Raw genomic sequence first — 21,813 nt, forward strand, 5'->3', positions numbered from 1 at the left:
GTCAATAACAAAAGTTTCTCAATACTTTGTTATATACCCTTTGTTGGCAATGACACAGGTCAAACGTTTTCTGTAAGTCTTCACAAGGTTTTCACACACTGTTTCTGGTATTTTGGCCCATTCCTCCATGCAGATCTCCTCTAGAGCAGTGATGTTTTGGGGCTGTCGCTGGGCAACACGGACTTTCAACTCCCTCCAAAGATTTTCTATGGGGTTGAGATCTGGAGACTGGCTAGGCCACTCCAGGACCTTGAAATGCTTCTTACGAAGCCACTCCTTCGTTGCCCGGGCGGTGTGTTTGGGATCATTGTCATGCTGAAAGACCCAGCCACGTTTCATCTTCAATGCCCTTGCTGATGGAAGGAGGTTTTCACTCAAAATCTCACGATACATGGCCCCATTCATTCTTTCCTTTACACGGATCAGTCGTCCTGGTCCCTTTGCAGAAAAACAGCCCCAAAGCATGATGTTTCCACCCCCATGCTTCACAGTAGGTACGGTGTTCTTTGGATGCAACTCAGCATTCTTTGTCCTCCAAACACGACGAGTTGAGTTTTTACCAAAAAGTTATATTTTGGTTTCATCTGACCATATGACATTCTCCCAATCCTCTTCTGGATCATCCAAATGCACTCTAGCAAACTTCCGACGGGCCTGGACATGTACTGGCTTAAGCAGGGGGACACGTCTGGCACTGCAGGATTTTAGTCCCTGGCGGCGTAGTGTTTTACTGATGGTAGGCTTTGTTACTTTGGTCCCAGCTCTCTGCAGGTCATTCACTAGGTCCCCCCGTGTGGTTCTGGGATTTTTGCTCACCGTTCTTGTGATCATTTTGACCCCACGGGGTGAGATCTTGCGTGGAGCCCCAGATCGAGGGAGATTATCAGTGGTCTTGTATGTCTTCCATTTCCTAATAATTGCTCCCACAGTTGATTTCTTCAAACCAAGCTGCTTACCTATTGCAGATTCAGTCTTCCCAGCCTGGCAGGTCTACAATTTTGTTTCTGGTGTCCTTTGACAGTTCTTTGGTCTTGGCCATAGTGGAGTTTGGAGTGTCTGTTTGAGGTTGTGGACAGGTGTCTTTTATACTGATAACAAGTTCAAACAGGTGCCATTAATACAGGTAACGAGTGGAGGACAGAGGAGCCTCTTAAAGAAGAAGTTACAGGTCTGTGAGAGCCAGAAATCTTGCTTGTTTGTAGGTGACCAAATACTTATTTTCCACCATAATTTGCAAATAAATTCATAAAAAATCCTACAATGTGATTTTCTGGATTTTTCCCCCTCAATTTGTCTGTCTTAGTTGACATGTACCTATGATGAAAATACAGGCCTCTCTCATCTTTTTAAGTGGGAGAACTTGCACAATTGGTGGCTGACTAAATACTTTTTTCCCCCACTGTACCTGAACATAAGGCTCAGTCAATCCTTTATTTCCTACAATACCAACAGTACAGGAATTACAACCCATACTGTTGTTGTCCCATTGGTGTGTGGCATTTTCAAGACAAATGTTCTCCACACATGCTTTGAGAACAACATTTGTAATTGTTGTCACGTGATCTACTAGACTGCATGGACAAAACCATGTTTGGATGTTATTTGGTAGATTTGACACTATGACCAAAAATACTCTCTCTCTCGCTCTCTCTCTTTCTCCCGTCTAATCATAGGGATCTCAGAAAGGCCTTGTGTGCGTGTGTGTGCACGTTTGCGTGTCTGGGTGGGTGTGTGTTTGTGGGTCGATGCGTTGGTTTCTGCTGACTGGTATTAGGCTATGTGTGGGTGTTTATTTGTCTTTGTTTGTACATTGTGCAGGTCCCCTATGTGACCACTCATTATGTCAATATTACCCAACATACATTACATTTTCCTATCAGCATTTTTATGGGGTCATCCAAAATTCAAAATGAGTAAATTAATGTATTTAATAACATACTACTGTACTACAGGCTACTATCTCTGAAGTAAGGTTAAACAACAGCAACTGTCATCAATTGACTATCACTTTTCCATCCAGTAGATGGAAAGTAGGATCAGGGAAAACTTTCATTCATCCCTTTGGGAATGTAGTATCGATGTTGGTTGATTAGAAGTCCACGTCTCTGACAGACATTCCATACTTGTAAGGCAGTTACTCATATTGAGTAAAATATGTTAGCTGCAATATGCTTAATCGTATTTTTGAAGCATTGGACAGCAGGGAAATAACACAAACAGACTAAAATCTACAGTTGAGATTAAGAGATTTTTGTTTGTTCTTGATTGTGATCGAAATACACATTGAAAATTGCAGAATGCAGATGTGGGTCTTGAATGGGGGTAATTTAGAATTTAGACTATTAGACAAATATTAATATATGTACTTTGCTTGGCAAACATGGTCCGAGTGCCATTTTTTCCAGAGGTTTTCAAAATGCAGTATTGACATATTCAGAACATAAGGTCAGGATGAAATCCAAATAGACACTTTGAACTGTCTGAAACCCCCCCAAAAATAAAATAGCAGTTTTGCCAGGATAGTCATCATAGCTTGTCTATCTTGAATTAAAAGCTGGCATTATATAAACTATAAATAAGCACTGAATTGTTATTGTGTAGGGTTCAGCAGCACAGCATAATTAATCCTTAAATCATACAAGTTACTGATGTGGCCATAGGGTGGCGTTTACCGTCAGCTATATGGGGAAAAATTGACCCGGAAATGAACACGTGAATTTGGTTGTTTACCTCCGGTGCATCTAAACAGCATCTGCGTTTGTTTAGCAAGCTGGATCTAGCTACATTTCTACATCTGTTTTATCTAAAGTTTTTATAGATAGTCAAGCTATCTGGCTAAATAACATCAGAAATGACTGAGGTATGTGCTATTTCGTGCATCTTTATGCCAGTAAAGCTGAAATAACAACAGGTGTAGCTTACGCGCCAGTAGCTAACGTTAGCATGATAGCTAGCTAGCAACGTTAAGTTATGCCTGGCCTATTTGAAGCACACTTGAAAGTATTCAATTTGGAAAATTAATATTAGTTAGATCAGCTGTATGTATATATACATCTAGCCCAAGTAAGTTACATCCGCGGATGTGGTATCGTGGAGTTGATATATACTTGGCTAGCTACCATGCATCATGAATATGTAGCTAGGTAGCTAGCAATTAAAAAATTCGAAAGTAATATTTCCGTGTATTTCATTTTTCAGGATGTGCAGAAGCACTCTGTGCACACGCTCGTGTTCAGGTCCCTCAAGAGGACTCATGATATGTTTGTAGCTGACCATGCCAAACCAGTCTCCTTGGATGAAACAAGGTACTCATGTTTTGGATATATGCTTTCTTTATTCTGCCATCTAACTACTCGTTTCTGTGTCGTTGTGTGAGATAAAGAGAAGCTGGGTGGGGGTGTGTTGGTCCAGTCTGTCTGTCTGTGTGTTCAGGATAGACATAATAGTTTCCAACCATACACTTGCTTACAGCACCACTCGGGTTGGACAGGCTTCCTCTTTAGATTAAGACACTGGGACCCAGAGCGAGATAAGGCTCGGAAAACCTACCTCCGTCCAGGGATGAGAAATTCGTTGTACTCTGAATTGTCCCATTATCAAATAAAATACAATATTATTTGTTACATGCTTCGTAAACAACAGGTGTAGTGAAATGCTTACTTATAGGTCATTTTCCAAAAATGCAGAGTTTAAGATAAACATAATAGAAATAGTAACACGAGGAATAAATACACAGTGAATAACGAGTAAAAATAACATGGCTATATACAGGGAGTACCAGTACCGAGTCGAATGTGCAGGGATACAAGGTGATTGAGGTAGCTATGTACATATAGGTAGGGACTAGGCAAAAGGATAGATAATAGACAGTAGCAGCAGTGTATGTGGTAAGTGTGTGGTGTCAGTATACATGTGTGCGCATGTTATGTGTGTGTGTGGGCGTACGTAGTGTGTGTATGTATGTGTTGGGGTGTGGGTAGAGTCCACTGTGTGCACATAGGAGAGTTAGTGAAAACAAGTGTGTGTTCTGGGGTGTCAGTGTAAGTATGTGAGTTACACTCTGTTCTGTCGAGAAGAGTGAACGACTCGTTTTTAAGTGAACTGCCGTTTTCATCTTCAAGCTAGCTAGCAATAGCCATGCAGCCATTATGGAGTGGCACGTCACATTGAACAACAAAGGAGCTGATTGGCTGACACTGCCCTTCCAAAATGGCTGCTGTGGGTTCTGCTACAGCAGTCGTTCAAACTTCTCGGTGTAACGGTTGGGATAATGGGACAATTCAGAGTACAGCGCATTTCTCATCCCTGGAACGAGTTATGTTTTCCAAGCCATATCTCGCGCCACGTCCGCAGTGTCTTAATCTAAACAGGAAGCCTGTTAGACCCCAGTGCAGCTGTAAGCAAGCGTAGGGTCTGAATCTATTCTGGCTATATTCAGGACAGAGGCTCAGTCTCTGAAATGGCTAAGGTTTTCCAGTAGGGTTGGGCGATATATGTAATTAATTTCAATGTATGTTTTAGCACGGTATTCCAAATGCCTGTATCGCAATCATCTATTTTTTGTTTGTTTTATAAGTGTTTATGTCCACTTGTTCTCGTGTTGTCTTTTGGTCTCGTCTCCTTCGCTCTTTCTGCTGTGAAGGTGTGCCTTCCCATTTACACACACAGCAAGCTCCTCCCCTGCCACTCAGAACAACAAAGATGAAAGATCACTTCTTCCTCTCTGACAACAAGCGGTTTCAACTCGCTATTTGTATTTGAGGTTTGGTCCAACAGAATCGCTCATATGGACACTGAAACACATTGAGACATTATCTTACTGTAATAGAGGAGAACTTTCTATACCTTTTTTATGTGTCAACTGCTCAAGTTGTGCAAAGAGCAGACCCTATTACAACGGGAGGATTATTGAAAATTGATTCTGGAAAATGAATGCTCAGTTTCTGTCACGCGCAACATTGCGGTACCACTAGCAGTATTTTAGCCACTGACTATTACACTAGCTGTCTAGTTTGTGTTTTATAAATATAAGGAATTGGCAACTCATTCTGAGAAATAAGGTAGGCCACTTGATTTCAACATCTGAACAAAGTGGACAGGCTAGCATGCTGTTCAAACAGTTGGAGACGTACAGAAGGTTGTGTTCATAACAATTCAACTGTTCTACCTTGTTATCTAGCAAATAGATCCAAGTTGGCTAGACCGTAAATATGATGATTAGCTGGCTACTCACTAGCACTTGGGCTTGTGCTTGAGAGATTGTTTATGAAACCTGTGTTCATTTGCTATAATGCCTGCTACAAGAAGTTGGTCATTGTTAGTGAATGTACATTGTGCATGGTTCTGGTTAAATTTGTAACAAAAAGGGCATTTTCATAGACAGACTTGAAAGCCAGATCAGTGATCATTGCAAGCCAAAAAAAAGCAGGTAACACTATTTTGATAAAATACTGTAATCATTAGAGGGTCGTATGATTGTGGAAGGCTTATATTTAGCCTCTGTATAATTTCACAAGCGCTGAATACATTAGATTATTGCTGATTGTTTGAAATGTAGTGTATTTTACCTTTTAATTGTACAACAAAGCTTTTTTTTTTTACTACAAGTTTATATATATTGTTAATCACCTATACGTTTGAAAATATCTAGATATTATTTTTAGGCCATTTCACCCAGCCCTACTTTCAGGCTCTGATATGTTCAATTGATATGTTCAATTGAGTTAACTAGTGTTTCCATTCGTAGTCACAAGGTGAAGATGGCAGCGAAGCTAAGGGCTGACTACAGTGCCGTTCTACACATGCCCGTTCTGAAAGAGGGAAAGGACAGACCACTGGGATCCAACATGCATAGCAATCAGAACAATGCCCAACCTGGTAAGAATGCCATCACGTCAACATCAATCATTGACAAATCATTATTGATTTCATGGGCAATGAATGAGCACTTTAAAACTGTTACAAGTTCAAAACCTCCAAGTATTTCTCATTATAACCCTCTGGCCTTCCAGGTGATGATCCAGAGTACTTGATCACTGGGACCCACGCATACCCCTCTGCACCTGGTAATTAAAACAGTCTTACGGTAGGGTTCCCTTACTGTGGTCCTGGAGAGGTACTGGGGGTGCAGGCTTTCGTTCCAGCCCTATCCGAACACACCTGATTCAGCAAATCATGGCAGAAGATCATGATTATTTGAATCTAGTGTGATAAATAATGGTCTGGAACAAAACCCTGCACACCCAGTATCTCTCCAGGACCAGACGTGGAGAACCCTCCCTGTGGTTAACCCCAATACCCAAACAACACTACTGTTCATATTGTCATCCTCAGGGGTGTTACGTCACTTTTATAATGCTGAGTATTGTCATCCTCAGGGGTGGCTCTGACGGTGGACACTCAGATTCATAGGAACCCCAGTGAGGGGGGAGTTCATGCCATGGCTCTTGCCCTGCCACCATCACAAGCCAGGTACTTACTTCAGATGATGCACGGTAGATGTGTTGAAGGGAAAAGACAACAGACATAATTCAATAGTTCAATCTTTTTGACACAATACTGTAACACTACAACCTCTTGTACAGACCCCAGATGTTAGAGAAATAATCAAAGGGTTATTGTATCCAAGCAACACGAGACCCTAATCGGGGTTGCCTATCTTAGAAGAGTGCACTTTGAGACCATCCGGCATCCATTTAGTTTTTTGTGTAATTGCAGGCTGGACGCCAGTCGTACAGCAGCCAGTGTCGGGGACATTCACCGACACGCAGGGGGGGCAGAGAGGTCTCATGCTCCTCACTCACATGCTATGGTGGGTAACGCTCTCTGATACTTAGTGTTATTGCTACACACCTTTCTGCACCAACATTCCACTAACGTGACAACAGTCTCGTATGATATAATGCTACCACTACGAATAATAAATCCCTTTCTGTCCTCTTTCTAGTCTCTTCTGGAAGGAGGCGGCACCAAAAACTCTTCCCTCGTGGCCAGAAAAGCCCCCACTATGCCCAAGCCCCAGTGGCACGCGCCATGGAAGCTCTTTCGGGTAAGGACATCATTTTGTCATATCTAGGGTTCCTGAATTTCCTCTACATTGTGCACAAACTTTATCCCTTTGAATGTACTACAATAATCATAGAATATCTTTATGTAGGGCCTATGAGGTTAAGATACCTTCAGGGGTGTTGACTTGCTCCCTGTTTTGTGTGGTAGCTGATACAGGTTTGCTTTATCCCTTCCAGGTCATCAGTGGTCATCTGGGCTGGGTGAGGTCTATTGCCGTAGAACCCGGCAACCAGTGGTTTGTCACCGGCGCTGGAGACAGAACCATTAAGGTGAGTACAGAGCGAGACCGAGAGATCTGTAACTTCTAAACAGTAGAAAAAAGGTGCACTATGTAGTAATCACTTCGCCATTTCCTGGTTGCAAAAATTCTGATAGTTCGTCTAATTTCAGTTTGTGACAAAACAAGCATGTGTAGTGCAGAGAATCATTGTACCACCTAAACCGCGGTGAAATATATTTTCCATAACCCAAAATATTGTTTTTTCAGCTGTTTTAAGCTTGTGTACAAAACCGAAACACAGACACACAAACGAAACATAAGAAATAGTGCACATAGAACATATATACCGCTTCTTCGACTTGCTTTCAATGAGAATGACAGATCTATAACTCAGATTTCTATGTGCATTTGATTGGGTCGCCCAAAAAGTTACACATTGCAGCTTTTATAAGAAGTGACATCATAAGGGTATTGGGGCACCCATTTGATCTATTCAATGTCTGTCAAATGGTGGCATTTAGTCATGTATCTCGTAATAGATCTGGGATCAGCTATAAGTTTGACCGTGACGTTAAATCCCCATTGCTTCTCATTCTCCTGACAGATCTGGGACCTGGCCAGTGGTAAGCTAAAGCTCTCCTTAACGGGACACATCAGCACGGTGCGCGGCGTGGCCGTGAGCACCAGGAGCCCCTACCTGTTCTCCTGCGGTGAAGACAAGCAGGTCAAGTGCTGGGATCTGGAGTACAACAAGGTACTGTACTAGTACCCTTTCATTTCTGCTTTACTTTATCTGATGTGTTTCAATGCACTGCTGTTGGCCCATTTATTATTTACCGTAATTTTCGGACTATAAGCCGCGCCTTTTTCCCAATTTTTCGACCCTGCGGCTTATATAACGGTGCGGCTAATCTATGGATTTTTACAGCTAACGGCCACTAGAATACCTCCTAAATCTATGGATTGTACAGGTTACAGTCCACCAACTTTAACTCTATGGGCTCTATGACCGGTCCGCGCCCCCCACCTTTAAGCGGCGGGCTCCAGCAGGAAAAGCTGGAGGCCGGAAAAGAGTGAGACAGGTAGCGCGCAAAAGTGAAAGTGGAACCGAGAGTGGTACGAGAGACAGAACGAGAGACAGAACGAGAGCAAGACAGTTTGTCTCTTTCCCGACAATCCCCTCTGTGCACGAACCCTTACATATGGTAATTAAACATTAAAACACCTGCGGCTTATAGTCCAGTGCGGCTTATAGTGCGGAAAATACGGTAGTTAAGTATTTAGTATAGTTACGCCCACTCATTTCTGCTCTACTTCACGTGTTTCAATGGCGTATTGTTTTTCCAATTATGATGTCGTTTTTTAGGTGATTAGGCACTACCACGGCCACCTCAGCGCCGTGTACGACTTGGACCTGCACCCAACCATCGACGTGCTGGTCACATGCAGTCGAGATGCCACAGCCAGGGTAAGTGTTGCTAATGACCAGTTGGCTTGACTTTCAAAAACATTATTTCTGTGGAACATTTTGGAGTGTATTGGGAGTTCAATATGACATTTCTGTGTCTATAGGTGTGGGATATCAGGAGCAAAGCCAACGTGCACACCCTGTCCGGACACACCAACACAGTGGCCACAGTCAGATGCCAGGCTGCCGAACCTCAGATCATCACCGGTACGGACACGGATACATTGCACCTCTTTTGCCTTGCTGTGTTCATATATTGGGTAGTTGACTCACTCCAAAGTACCATCAATGGCTTGTCATCTTGAACATTTTATTATGAGCTGGCGCGAGGAGAAATCAGAATTGTTAAAATGTTGACCTTTTCTCCTGGTTCATGTTCAGTAGGGAGAAAATAGGAGATACCACTTGAACTTGTCCAATAAGAACAGTGTTTTATTGTTAGTTTCAAAACGTTTTGCTACATTGTGATCTTCTGAACACAACCCCGCTCTTTCCGTTCCAGGGAGCCACGACTCCACCATCAGGCTATGGGATCTGATAGCTGGGAAGACCAGAGCCACACTCACCAACCACAAGAAGTCTGTCAGAGCACTGGCCCTACATCCCAGACAGTACGTAAATTCCTGCTATGTTGTTAATGATGATGCATATGTTACACCCAAGTTAGTCAACTTCTATTATCTAATTGTAGTTAATGATAGGATTGCTAATTGCATTTGTATAATGACACGTTGGCTGCACGTTACAGGTATACCTTGGCCTCTGGCTCTGCCGACAACATCAAGCAGTGGACGTTCCCCGACGGCAACTTCATCCAGAACCTCTCTGGACACAACGCCATCATCAACGCAATGGCGGTCAACTCAGACGGCGTGCTGGTATCAGGAGGTATGAAAACGTCCTTCACTTTTTCCAACAGACCTAGTGTATATATGTTGCTATTGAAATAAGACAGTTTTGAGCCTCTGTCATGATGATTGGGTCAGATTCTTTCAATTCATAGTACATTGAATGACTCTGAAGGGAATTGTTGCTTCGAAGGTGCACTACTAAGGATGGGCAACAAACAAAAAGTGATAACTGCAGAGGCTGGAAGCAAAGATATTGAAGGGCTAAGTAATAGGAAATCCTATAAACGGCTAGGACCTAGACACTGCTGTCTATCTATACCGACGTCTTGATCTAGATACAGCTAATCCTTACGGTTTTTTATTGTCTCCGTTAGCTGACAACGGCACCATTCACCTGTGGGACTGGCGGACAGGCTACAACTTCCAGCGTATCCACGCTGCCGTGCAGCCCGGCTCGCTGGACAGCGAATCGGGAATCTTCGCCTGCATGTTCGACCACTCAGAGAGCAGGCTGATCACGGCCGAGGCCGACAAGACCATCAAGGTGTACAAAGAGGACGACACCGCGGTAAGAGATACTTTTGTCCTGTGCTGTATATCTACACAGGTTTTTGTTGTTTTGAGATGTGGATTTTTTATTTACAACCTCATACAAAGTGGATGTTTCTTCAAACTGTGAAAATGACAAAGTCACTAAAAATACTGCTAAACTAATGAAACTGAATAAGTATTACTTTGAGTGCTTCATAAGTTCTTGTTTCTGACTAGGGTGGTATTGTTTTTTCTTTCAGACTGAAGAAAGCCACCCAATCAACTGGAAACCGGAGATCCTCAAGAGGAAAAGATTCTAGTAAAAAATCTAAAATAATAAAATAAAACTTCCTTCATTAATTTCTGTTGTAAATATTCCCATCAATAGAACTCCCATAATTTTTGAAAGAAGAATATTCACACAAAAACATATTTTGAACAAGTTGGCTTTTATTTTCACTTGAATCTTTTTTGCTTTCAATGTACTCCTTTTTCTAAGTACCATTTACAGTCTTCAGTGTACAATGTTAGTCCAACAAAGCAGCCATTTTGGATAGCCAAGAACCTTCCAGAATGTTTGTTCTTGATGATGACCGCTCTCTCATAGCTCTGGTCACTCTCGTCCACCATGGGAAGCAACTCCTCAACTCCGTAAGGGCTCGCCTTAGTGTCACATAGTCCCCACTCAAATCCTGTAAATGTGGCAAATTTTAGATTTTCTCATCATTAGAAACCGTAGTTTGAAAAGGTCAGGTTTAATTTTTTTTATTGATCCAAGAGAATCACCAACTGTATATACAAGAGAAACGTAATTTGTTGTGCAATCTGGTGTATGAAATAAATCACTGTATGATGAACAGAACAACCATTAAAAAATAACATGTTGCTTCTCATTTGAAGTGCCGTGAAGCGTGACTCACCCATGTAACCATTGGTGACAACGTTCCGATAGTGTTTGCTGCCACCCCTTGATCTTCTCCCGGTATCCGTTGTCTCCTGTGTGTTCCTGGAGGTCAACCATATTCCTGGTTTCACTGATAACAGGGATCTTCTGCTCACCTGTTAGACAAAGCAGAGGTACACTGTAATGGAAAACTAATTTATACAGTAATTTGGGGTATTATCAACATTAAAATACACAAACATTATTATTGCAGGTTAACACTGAACTGATTGAATCTGGGCCGTAATTCAGATATTTTATTAGACTGTTCATGGGCAAGATTTGAAACTGTGACCTGATCTTTATCCAGTGTGCCAGCAGGGGGGAGGGCACCAGGCTTGTTTGTTTACATATTTAAAGCTGTTCAGTTAGAAGTTTAGAAACGTATAAAGCTAGTAGATTAGAAATGTGATAAGTTAAGAAGGTTGGGTAAGGTTGGAATGGGGACTTGAACTGGGAACCTTGCAAGTCACAACCTCCATGTAACGCCCACCTCCAACCTTCTCCTGTAAGACAATACATTTTTCTGTCTCTACACCTAAACTTTGCCTACTGTTTTCATCCAACCAATCACGTTTGGTTTGGCTATGAGGCGGAGCTTTCCTCATAACAAGATTGATGCCAGTCTTATGGTACTGATGGTTTGTTTACGTAGCAGGTTAGGAGAACTAACGTAGACGGTTAGGAGAACTAACATAGCTGGTTAGGAGAACTAACGTAACTGGTTAGGAGAACTAACGTAGCAGGTTAGGAGAACTAACATAGCTGGTTAGGAGGACTAATGTAACTGGATAGGAGAACTAACGTAGCAGGTTAGGAGAACTAACATAGCTGGTTAGGAGAACTAACATAGCAGATTAGGAGAACTAACATAGCTTGTTAGGAGAACTAACATAACTGGTTAGGAGAACTAACGTAGCAGGTTAGGAGAACTAACATAGCAGGTTAGGAGAACTAACGTAGCAGGTTAGGAGAACTAAAGTAGCTGATTAGGAGAACTAACAAAGCAGGTTAGGAGAACTAACATAGCTGGTTAGGAGGACTAATGTAACTGGATAGGAGAACTAACGTAGCAGGTTAGGAGAACTAACATAGCTGGTTAGGAGAACTAACATAGACGGTTAGGAGAACTAACGTAGCAGTTTAGGAGAACTAACGTAGCAGGTTAGGATAACTAACGTAGCAGGTTAGGAGAACTAACATAGCAGGTTAGGAGAACTAACGTAGCAGGTTAGGAGAACTAACGTAGCTGATTAGGAGAACTAACAAAGCAGGTTAGGAGAACTAACATAGCTGGTTAGGAGAACTAACATAGCTGGTTAGGAGAACTAACGTAGCTGATTAGGAGAACTAACATAGCAGGTTAGGAGAACTAACGTAGCAGGTTAGGAGAACTAACATAGCAGGTTAGGAGAACTAACGTAACTGGATAGGAGAACTAACGTAGCAGGTTAGGAGAACTAATATAGACGGTTAGGAGAACTAACGCAACTGGATAGGAGAACTAACGTAGCAGTTTAGGAGAACTAACGTAGCAGGTTAGGATAACTAACATAGCAGGTTACGAGAACTAACGTAGCAGGTTACGAGAACTAACATAGCAGGTTAGGAGAACTAACATAGCAGGTTAGGAGAACTAACATAGCAGGTTAGGAGAACTAACGTAGCAGGTTAGGAGAACTAACGTAGCAGGTTAGGAGAACTAACGTAGCTGATTAGGAGAACTAACAAAGCAGGTTAGGAGAACTAACAAAGCAGGTTAGGAGAACTAACATAGCTGGTTAGGAGAACTAACATAGCTGGTTAGGAGAATTAACATAGCTGATTAGGAGAACTAACGTAGCTGATTAGGAGAACTAACATAGCAGGTTAGGAGAACTAACGTAGCAGGTTAGGAGAACTAACATAGCAGGTTAGGAGAACTAACGTAACTGGATAGGAGAACTAACGTAACTGGATAGGAGAACTAACGTAGCAGGTTAGGAAAACTAACGTAGCAGGTTAGGAGAACTAACGTAACTGGATAGGAGAACTAACGTAGCAGGTTAGGAAAACTAACGTAGCAGGTTAGGAGAACTAACGTAACTGGATAGGAGAACTAACGTAGCAGGTTAGGAGAACTAACATAGCTGGTTAGGAGGACTAACGTAACTGGATAGGAGAACTAACGTAGCAGGTTAGGAGAACTAACATAGCTGGTAAGGAGAACTAACATAGCAGGTTAGGAGAACTAACATAGCTAGTTAGGAGAACTAACATAACTGGTTAGGAGAACTAATATAGACGGTTAGGAGAACTAATGCAACTGGATAGGAGAACTAACGCAGCAGTTTAGGAGAACTAACGTAGCAGGTCAGGATAACTAACGTAGCAGGTTACGAGAACTAACGTAGCAGGTTACGAGAACTAACATAGCAGGTTAGGAGAACTAACATAGCAGGTTAGGATAACTAACATAGCAGGTTAGGAGAACTAACATAACTGGTTAGGAGAACTAACGCAACTGGATAGGAGAACTAACGTAGCAGTTTAGGAGAACTAACGTAGCACGTTAGGATAACTAACGTAGCAGGTTACGAGAACTAACATAGCAGGTTAGGAGAACTAACATAGCAGGTTAGGAGAACTAACATAGCTGGTTAGGAGAACTAACGTAGCAGGTTAGGAGAACTAACGTAGCTGATTAGGAGAACTAACAAAGCAGGTTAGGAGAACTAACATAGCTGGTTAGGAGAACTAACGTAGCAGGTTAGGAGAACTAACGTAGCAGGTTAGGAGAACTAACGTAGCAGGTTAGGAGAACTAACATAGCTGATTAGGAGAACTAACGTAACTGGATAGGAGGACTAACGTAGCAGGTTAGGAGAACTAACGTAGCAGGTTAGGAGAACTAACGTAGCTGATTAGGAGAACTAACGTAGCAGGTTAGGAGAACTAACATAGCTGGTTAGGAGGACTAACGTAACTGGATAGGAGAACTAACGTAGCAGGTTAGGAGAACTAACATAGCTGGTTAGGAGAACTAACATAGCAGGTTAGGAGAACTAACATAGCTAGTTAGGAGAACTAACATAACTGGTTAGGAGAACTAATATAGACGGTTAGGAGAACTAACGCAACTGGATAGGAGAACTAACGTAGCAGTTTAGGAGAACTAACGTAGCAGGTCAGGATAACTAACGTAGCAGGTTACGAGAACTAACGTAGCAGGTTACGAGAACTAACATAGCAGGTTAGGAGAACTAACATAGCAGGTTAGGAGAACTAACATAGCAGGTTAGGAGAACTAACATAGCTAGTTAGGAGAACTAACGTAACTGGATAGGAGAACTAACGTAGCAGGTTAGGAGAACTAACATAGCTGGTTAGGAGGACTAACGTAACTGGATAGGAGAACTAACGTAGCAGGTTAGGAGAACTAACATAGCTGGTAAGGATAACTAACATAGCAGGTTAGGAGAACTAACATAGCTAGTTAGGAGAACTAACATAACTGGTTAGGAGAACTAATATAGACGGTTAGGAGAACTAACGCAACTGGATAGGATAACTAACGTAGCAGTTTAGGAGAACTAACGTAGCAGGTTAGAATAACTAACGTAGCAGGTTAGGAGAACTAACGTAGCAGGTTAGGAGAACTAACGTAGCAGGTTAGGAGAACTAACGTAGCTGATTAGGAGAACTAACAAAGCAGGTTAGGAGAACTAACAAAGCAGGTTAGGAGAACTAACATAGCTGGTTAGGAGAACTAACATAGCTGATTAGGAGGACTAACGTAGCTGATTAGGACAACTAACATAGCAGGTTAGGAGAACTAACGTAGCAGGTTAGGAGAACTAACATAGCAGGTTAGGAGAACTAACGTAACTGGATAGGAGAACTAACGTAGCAGGTTAGGAAAACTAACGTAGCAGGTTAGGAGAACTAACGTAACTGGATAGGAGAACTAACGTAGCAGGTTAGGAAAACTAACGTAGCAGGTTAGGAGAACTAACGTAACTGGATAGGAGAACTAACGTAGCAGGTTAGGAGAACTAACATAGCTGGTTAGGAGGACTAACGTAACTGGATAGGAGAACTAACGTAGCAGGTTAGGAGAACTAACATAGCTGGTAAGGAGAACTAACATAGCAGGTTAGGAGAACTAACATAGCTAGTTAGGAGAACTAACATAACTGGTTAGGAGAACTAATATAGACGGTTAGGAGAACTAACGCAACTGGATAGGAGAACTAACGTAGCAGTTTAGGAGAACTAACGTAGCAGGTCAGGATAACTAACGTAGCAGGTTACGAGAACTAACGTAGCAGGTTACGAGAACTGACATAGCAGGTTAGGAGAACTAACATAGCAGGTTAGGAGAACTAACATAGCAGGTTAGGAGAACTAACATAGCTAGTTAGGAGAACTAACATAGCAGGTTAGGATAACTAACATAGCAGGTTAGGAGAACTAACATAACTGGTTAGGAGAACTAACGCAACTGGATAGGAGAACTAACGTAGCAGTTTAGGAGAACTAACGTAGCACGTTAGGATAACTAACGTAGCAGGTTACGAGAACTAACATAGCAGGTTAGGAGAACTAACATAGCAGGTTAGGAGAACTAACATAGCTGGTTAGGAGAACTAACGTAGCAGGTTAGGAGAACTAACGTAGCTGATTAGGAGAACTAACAAAGCAGGTTAGGAGAACTAACATAGCTGGTTAGGAGAACTAACGTAGCAGGTTAGGAGAACTAACGTAGCAGGTTAGGAGAACTAACGTAGCAGGTTAGGAGAACTAACATAGCTGATTAGGAGAACTAACGTAACTGGATAGGAGGACTAACGTAGCAGGTTAGGAGAACTAACGTAGCAGGTTAGGAGAACTAACGTAGCTGATTAGGAGAACTAACGTAGCAGGTTAGGAGAACTAACATAGCTGGTTAGGAGGACTAACGTAACTGGATAGGAGAACTAACGTAGCAGGTTAGGAGAACTAACATAGCTGGTTAGGAGAACTAACATAGCAGGTTAGGAGAACTAACATAGCTAGTTAGGAGAACTAACATAACTGGTTAGGAGAACTAATATAGACGGTTAGGAGAACTAACGCAACTGGATAGGAGAACTAACGTAGCAGTTTAGGAGAACTAACGTAGCAGGTCAGGATAACTAACGTAGCAGGTTACGAGAACTAACGTAGCAGGTTACGAGAACTAACATAGCAGGTTAGGAGAACTAACATAGCAGGTTAGGAGAACTAACATAGCAGGTTAGGAGAACTAACATAGCTAGTTAGGAGAACTAACGTAACTGGATAGGAGAACTAACGTAGCAGGTTAGGAGAACTAACATAGCTGGTTAGGAGGACTAACGTAACTGGATAGGAGAACTAACGTAGCAGGTTAGGAGAACTAACATAGCTGGTAAGGATAACTAACATAGCAGGTTAGGAGAACTAACATAGCTAGTTAGGAGAACTAACATAACTGGTTAGGAGAACTAATATAGACGGTTAGGAGAACTAACGCAACTGGATAGGATAACTAACGTAGCAGTTTAGGAGAACTAACGTAGCAGGTTAGAATAACTAACGTAGCAGGTTAGGAGAACTAACGTAGCAGGTTAGGAGAACTAACGTAGCAGGTTAGGAGAACTAACGTAGCTGATTAGGAGAACTAACAAAGCAGGTTAGGAGAACTAACAAAGCAGGTTAGGAGAACTAACATAGCTGGTTAGGAGAACTAACATAGCTGATTAGGAGGACTAACGTAGCTGATTAGGACAACTAACATAGCAGGTTAGGAGAACTAACGTAGCAGGTTAGGAGAACTAACATAGCAGGTTAGGAGAACTAATGTAACTGGATAGGAGAACTAACGTAGCAGGTTAGGAAAACTAACGTAGCAGGTTAGGAGAACTAACGTAACTGGATAGGAGAACTAACGTAGCAGGTTAGGAAAACTAACGTAGCAGGTTAGGAGAACTAACGTAACTGGATAGGAGAACTAACGTAGCAGGTTAGGAGAACTAACATAGCTGGTTAGGAGGACTAACGTAACTGGATAGGAGAACTAACGTAGCAGGTTAGGAGAACTAACATAGCTGGTAAGGAGAACTAACATAGCAGGTTAGGAGAACTAACATAGCTAGTTAGGAGAACTAACATAACTGGTTAGGAGAACTAATATAGACGGTTAGGAGAACTAACGCAACTGGATAGGAGAACTAACGTAGCAGTTTAGGAGAACTAACGTAGCAGGTCAGGATAACTAACGTAGCAGGTTACGAGAACTAACGTAGCAGGTTACGAGAACTGACATAGCAGGTTAGGAGAACTAACATAGCAGGTTAGGAGAACTAACATAGCAGGTTAGGAGAACTAACATAGCTAGTTAGGAGAACTAACATAACTGGTTAGGAGAACTAACGCAACTGGATAGGAGAACTAACGTAGCAGTTTAGGAGAACTAACGTAGCACGTTAGGATAACTAACGTAGCAGGTTACGAGAACTAACATAGCAGGTTAGGAGAACTAACATAGCAGGTTAGGAGAACTAACATAGCTGGTTAGGAGAACTAACGTAGCAGGTTAGGAGAACTAACGTAGCTGATTAGGAGAACTAACAAAGCAGGTTAGGAGAACTAACATAGCTGGTTAGGAGAACTAACATAGCTGGTTAGGAGAACTAACGCAACTGGATAGGAGAACTAACGTAGCAGGTTAGGAGAACTAACGTAGCAGGTTAGGAGAACTAACGTAGCAGGTTAGGAGAACTAACATAGCTGATTAGGAGAACTAACCTAACTGGATAGGAGAACTAACGTAGCAGGTTAGGAGAACTAACGTAGCAGGTTAGGAGAACTAACGTAGCTGATTAGGAGAACTAACATAGCAGGTTAGGAGAACTAAAGTAACTGGATAGGAGAACTAGCGTAGCGGGTTAGGAAAACTAACGTAGCAGGTTAGGAGAACTAACATAGACGGTTAGGAGAACTAACATACAGTGAGGGAAAAAAGTATTTGATCCTCTGCTGATTTTGTACGTTTGCCCACTGACAAAAACATGATCAGTCTATAATTTTAATGGTAGGTTGATTTGATCAGTGAGAGACAGAATAACAACAAAAAAATCCAGAAAAACACATGTCAAAAATGTTATGAATTGATTTGCATTTTAATGAGGGAAATAAGTATTTGACCCCTCTGCAAAACATGACTTAGTACTTGGTGGCAAAACCCTTGTTGGCAATCACAGAGGTCAGACGTTTCTTGTAGTTGGCCACCAGGTTTGCACACATCTCAGGAGGGATTTTGTCCCGCTCTTTGCAGATCTTCTCCAAGTCATTAAGGTTTCGAGGCTGACGTTTGGCAACTCGACCTTCAGCTCCCTCCACATATTTTCTATGGGATTAAGTTCTGGAGACTGACTAGGCCACTCCGGGACCTTAATGTGCTTCTTCTTGAGCCACTCCTTTGTTGCCTTGGCCGTGTGTTTTGGGTCATTGTCATGCTGGAATAACCATCCACGACCCATTTTCAATGCCCTGGCTGAGGGAAGGAGTTTCTCACCCAAGATCGTCCCTTTGATCCGGTGAAGTTGTCCTGTCCCCTTAGCAGAAAAACACCCCCAAAGCATAATGTTTCCACCTCCATGTTTGACGGTGGGGATGGTGTTCTTGGGGTCATAGGCAGCATTCTTCCTCCTCCAAACACAGCGAGTTGAGTTGATGCCAAAGAGCTCGATTTTGGTCTCATCTGATCACAACACTTTCACCCAGTTCTCTGAATCATTCAGATGTTCATTGGCAAACTTCAGACGGGCCTGTATATGTGCTTTCTTGAGCAGGGGGACCTTGCGGGTGCTGCAGGATTTCAGTCCTTCACGGCGTAGTGTGTTACCAATTGTTTTCTTGGTGACTATGGTCCCAGCTGCCTTGAGATCATTGACAAGATCCTCCCGTGTAGTTCTGGGCAGATTCCTCACCGTTCTCATGATCATTGCAACTCCACAAGGTGAGATCTTGCATGGAGCCCCAGGCCAGATTGACAGTTATTTTGTGTTTCTTCTATTTGCGAATAATCGCACCAACTGTTGTCACCTTCTCACCAAGCTGCTTGGCGATGGTCTTGTAGCCCATTCCAGCCTTGTGTAGGTCTACAATCTTGTCCCTGACAACCTTGGAGAGCTCTTTGGTCTTGGCCATGGTGGAGAGTTTGGAATCTGATTGACTGATTGCTTCTGTGGACAGGTGTCTTTTATACAGGTAACAAACTGAGATTAGGAGCACTCCCTTTAAGAATGTGCTCCTAATCTCAGCTCGTTACCTGTATAAAAGACACCTGGGAGCCAGAAATCTTTCTGATTGAGAGGGGGTCAAATACTTATTTCCCTCATTAAAATGCAAATCAATTTATAACATTTTTGACATGCGTTTTTCTGGATTTTTCTGTTGTTATTCTGTCTCTCACTGTTCAAATAAACCTACCATTAAATGTATAGACTGATCATTTCTTTGTCAGTGGGCAAACGTACAAAATCAGCAGGGGATCAAATACTTTTTTCCCTCACTGTAGCAGGTTAGGAGAACTAACGTAACTGGATAGGAGAACTAACGTAGCTGGTTAGGAGAACTAACATAGCTGGTTAGGAGAACTAACGTAGCAGGTTAGGAGAACTAACGTAACTGGATAGGAGAACTAACGTAGCAGGTTAGGAGAACTAACGTAGCAGGTTAGGAGAACTAACGTAGCAGGTTAGGAGAACTCTGTAGCTCAGCTGGTAGAGGACGGTGCTTGTAACGCCAAGGTAGTGGGTTCGATCCCCGGGACCACCCATACACAAAAATGTATGCACGCATGACTGTAAGTCGCTTTGGATAAAAGCGTCTGCTAAATGGCATATTATATTATTATATTATTATTATAACTAACGTAACTGGATAGGAGAACTAACGTAGCAGGTTAGGAGAACTGACGTAGACGGTTAGGAGAACTAACGTAGCAGGTTAGGAGAACTAACGTAGCAGGTTAGGAGTACTAACGTAACTGGATAGGAGAACTAACGTAGCAGGTTAGGAGAACTAACGTAGCAGGTTAGGAGAACTAACGTAGCAGGTTAGGAGAACTCTGTAGCTCAGCTGGTAGAGCACGGTGCTTGTAACGCCAAGGTAGTGGGTTCGATCCCCGGGACCACCCATACACAAAAATGTATGCACGCATGACTGTAAGTCGCTTTGGATAAAAGCGTCTGCTAAATGGCATATATTATTATTATTATTATTATTTATCACAAATATTTAATTTCGTTCAATATATTGTTTTATTGTTGGGTATATATACATGATTGTTTTTAGATTTGGGTGTATTGTTTTATTGTTTGTCTCTCTTAGTGGATATCTTAATGACATACAGACACAATGTCATGCCCTGACTTATGGGACTCTAGTATGTTGAGTCAGGGTGTGGTATTCTATGTTGTATTTTCTATGTTTACGTTCTAGGTGTTGTAGTTCTATGTTTGGCTGGGTGTGATTCCCAATCAGAGACAGCTGTCGCTCTGTGTTTAGCCTGAGGACTTCACGTTTGGTTTGGTTTGTTGTTTTGTTCGTGTGTTTATCGGTGAAATAAACATGTATGCCTTTCACGCTGCGCCTTGGTCTGACCCGTCCTTAAACGAACGTGACAGAAGATCCCACCAAACACGGACCAAGCAGCGTGCCCAGGAGCAAACACCCTGGACACAGGTGGGGAAGATGTGGTCTTGGGAGGAGATATTTGCAGGGAAAGGACCATGGGCGAAAGTAGATGCCCAGGCAGGAGAGGAGCAACGGCAACACAGAGGGCGCCAGTCGAGAAGGAAGCCCGAGAAGCAGCCCCAAGAAAATGTTTGGGGGGGGGGCACACGGGGTGGTTGGCGGAGCCTAGGTTCAGAGCAGAGCCAACTCCCCGTACTCACGCTAGGAAGCGTGTGACTGGGCAGGCTCCGTGTTATGCGGAGCTGCGTACTGGGTCGCCAGTGCGCCGGCACAGTCCTGTACGTCCTGTGCTAGCACCACGCACGTGCCGTGCGAAAATGGGCATCCAGCCAGGACGGGGTGTGCCGGCTCAATGCTCCTGGTCTCCAGTACGCCTCCTCGGTCCCGCATATCCTGCGCCGGTTCTACGTACTGTATCGCCAGTGCGCGTGCACAGCCCAGTGCGTCCTGTGCTGAAGCCTCACACATACTGTACGGAAGTAGGCATCCAGCCAGGACGGGTTGTGCCAGCTCTCTGCTCCAGACCTCCAGTCCGCCTCCACAGTCCGGCCCGGCCCGTTCCTGTTCCTCGCACCAAGCCAGTGGTGCGTGTTCCCAGTCCGGCCCGGCCCGTTCCTGCTCCCCACACCAAGCCAGTGGTGCGTGTTCCCAGTCCGGCCCGGCCCGTTCCTGCTCCCCGCACCAAGCCAGTGGTGCGTGTCGCCAGTCCGGCCCGGCCCGTTCCTGCTCCTCGCACCAGACCAGTGGTGCGTGTGTCCAGTCCGGCACGGCCCATGCCCATTCCACCGGTGCCAGACCAGACCAGGGGCGTAACGGGGTGGCTGAGAGAATGTGGTCGTCACGCCCGGAGCCGGATCCGCCTCAGAGGCGGAATACCCACACGGACACTTCCCTGTCATGTCAGGTTGGTGCGGTCGGAGTCTGCACCTTTGGTGGGAGGGGGGTACTGTCACTCCCTGACTTATGGGACTCTAGTATGTTGAGTCAG

General features: G+C 43.2%; 1 protein-coding gene across 1 annotated transcript; it reads left to right on the plus strand.

The window, feature by feature from the left end:
- Window positions 1–1,214: 1,214 nt before the first annotated feature.
- On the plus strand, window positions 1,215–11,031 carry plrg1 (pleiotropic regulator 1). Its single transcript, XM_084155673.1, has 15 exons — window positions 1,215–2,860; window positions 3,199–3,305; window positions 5,747–5,877; window positions 6,012–6,065; window positions 6,378–6,471; window positions 6,718–6,811; window positions 6,947–7,048; window positions 7,245–7,337; window positions 7,893–8,042; window positions 8,655–8,756; window positions 8,861–8,963; window positions 9,259–9,367; window positions 9,505–9,644; window positions 9,982–10,175; window positions 10,399–11,031. Exons 1-15 carry the CDS (start codon window positions 2,852–2,854, stop codon window positions 10,456–10,458), a joined length of 1,542 nt encoding a protein of 513 aa, XP_084011799.1. The 5' UTR covers window positions 1,215–2,851; the 3' UTR covers window positions 10,459–11,031.
- The last annotated feature ends 10,782 nt before the right edge of the window (window positions 11,032–21,813 follow it).

This window comes from Coregonus lavaretus (assembly GCF_964263955.1).
Source record: "Coregonus lavaretus genome assembly, chromosome: 38".
NCBI classification, from domain to species: Eukaryota; Metazoa; Chordata; class Actinopteri; order Salmoniformes; family Salmonidae; genus Coregonus; species Coregonus lavaretus.

Coding starts and splice junctions, on each gene's coding strand:
- plrg1 (XM_084155673.1), top strand. Junction 3,306..5,746: donor GTCTCCTTGGATGAAACAAG/GTACTCATGTTT, acceptor TTCCATTCGTAG/TCACAAGGTGAAGATGGCAG. Junction 6,472..6,717: donor CTGCCACCATCACAAGCCAG/GTACTTACTTCA, acceptor GTGTAATTGCAG/GCTGGACGCCAGTCGTACAG.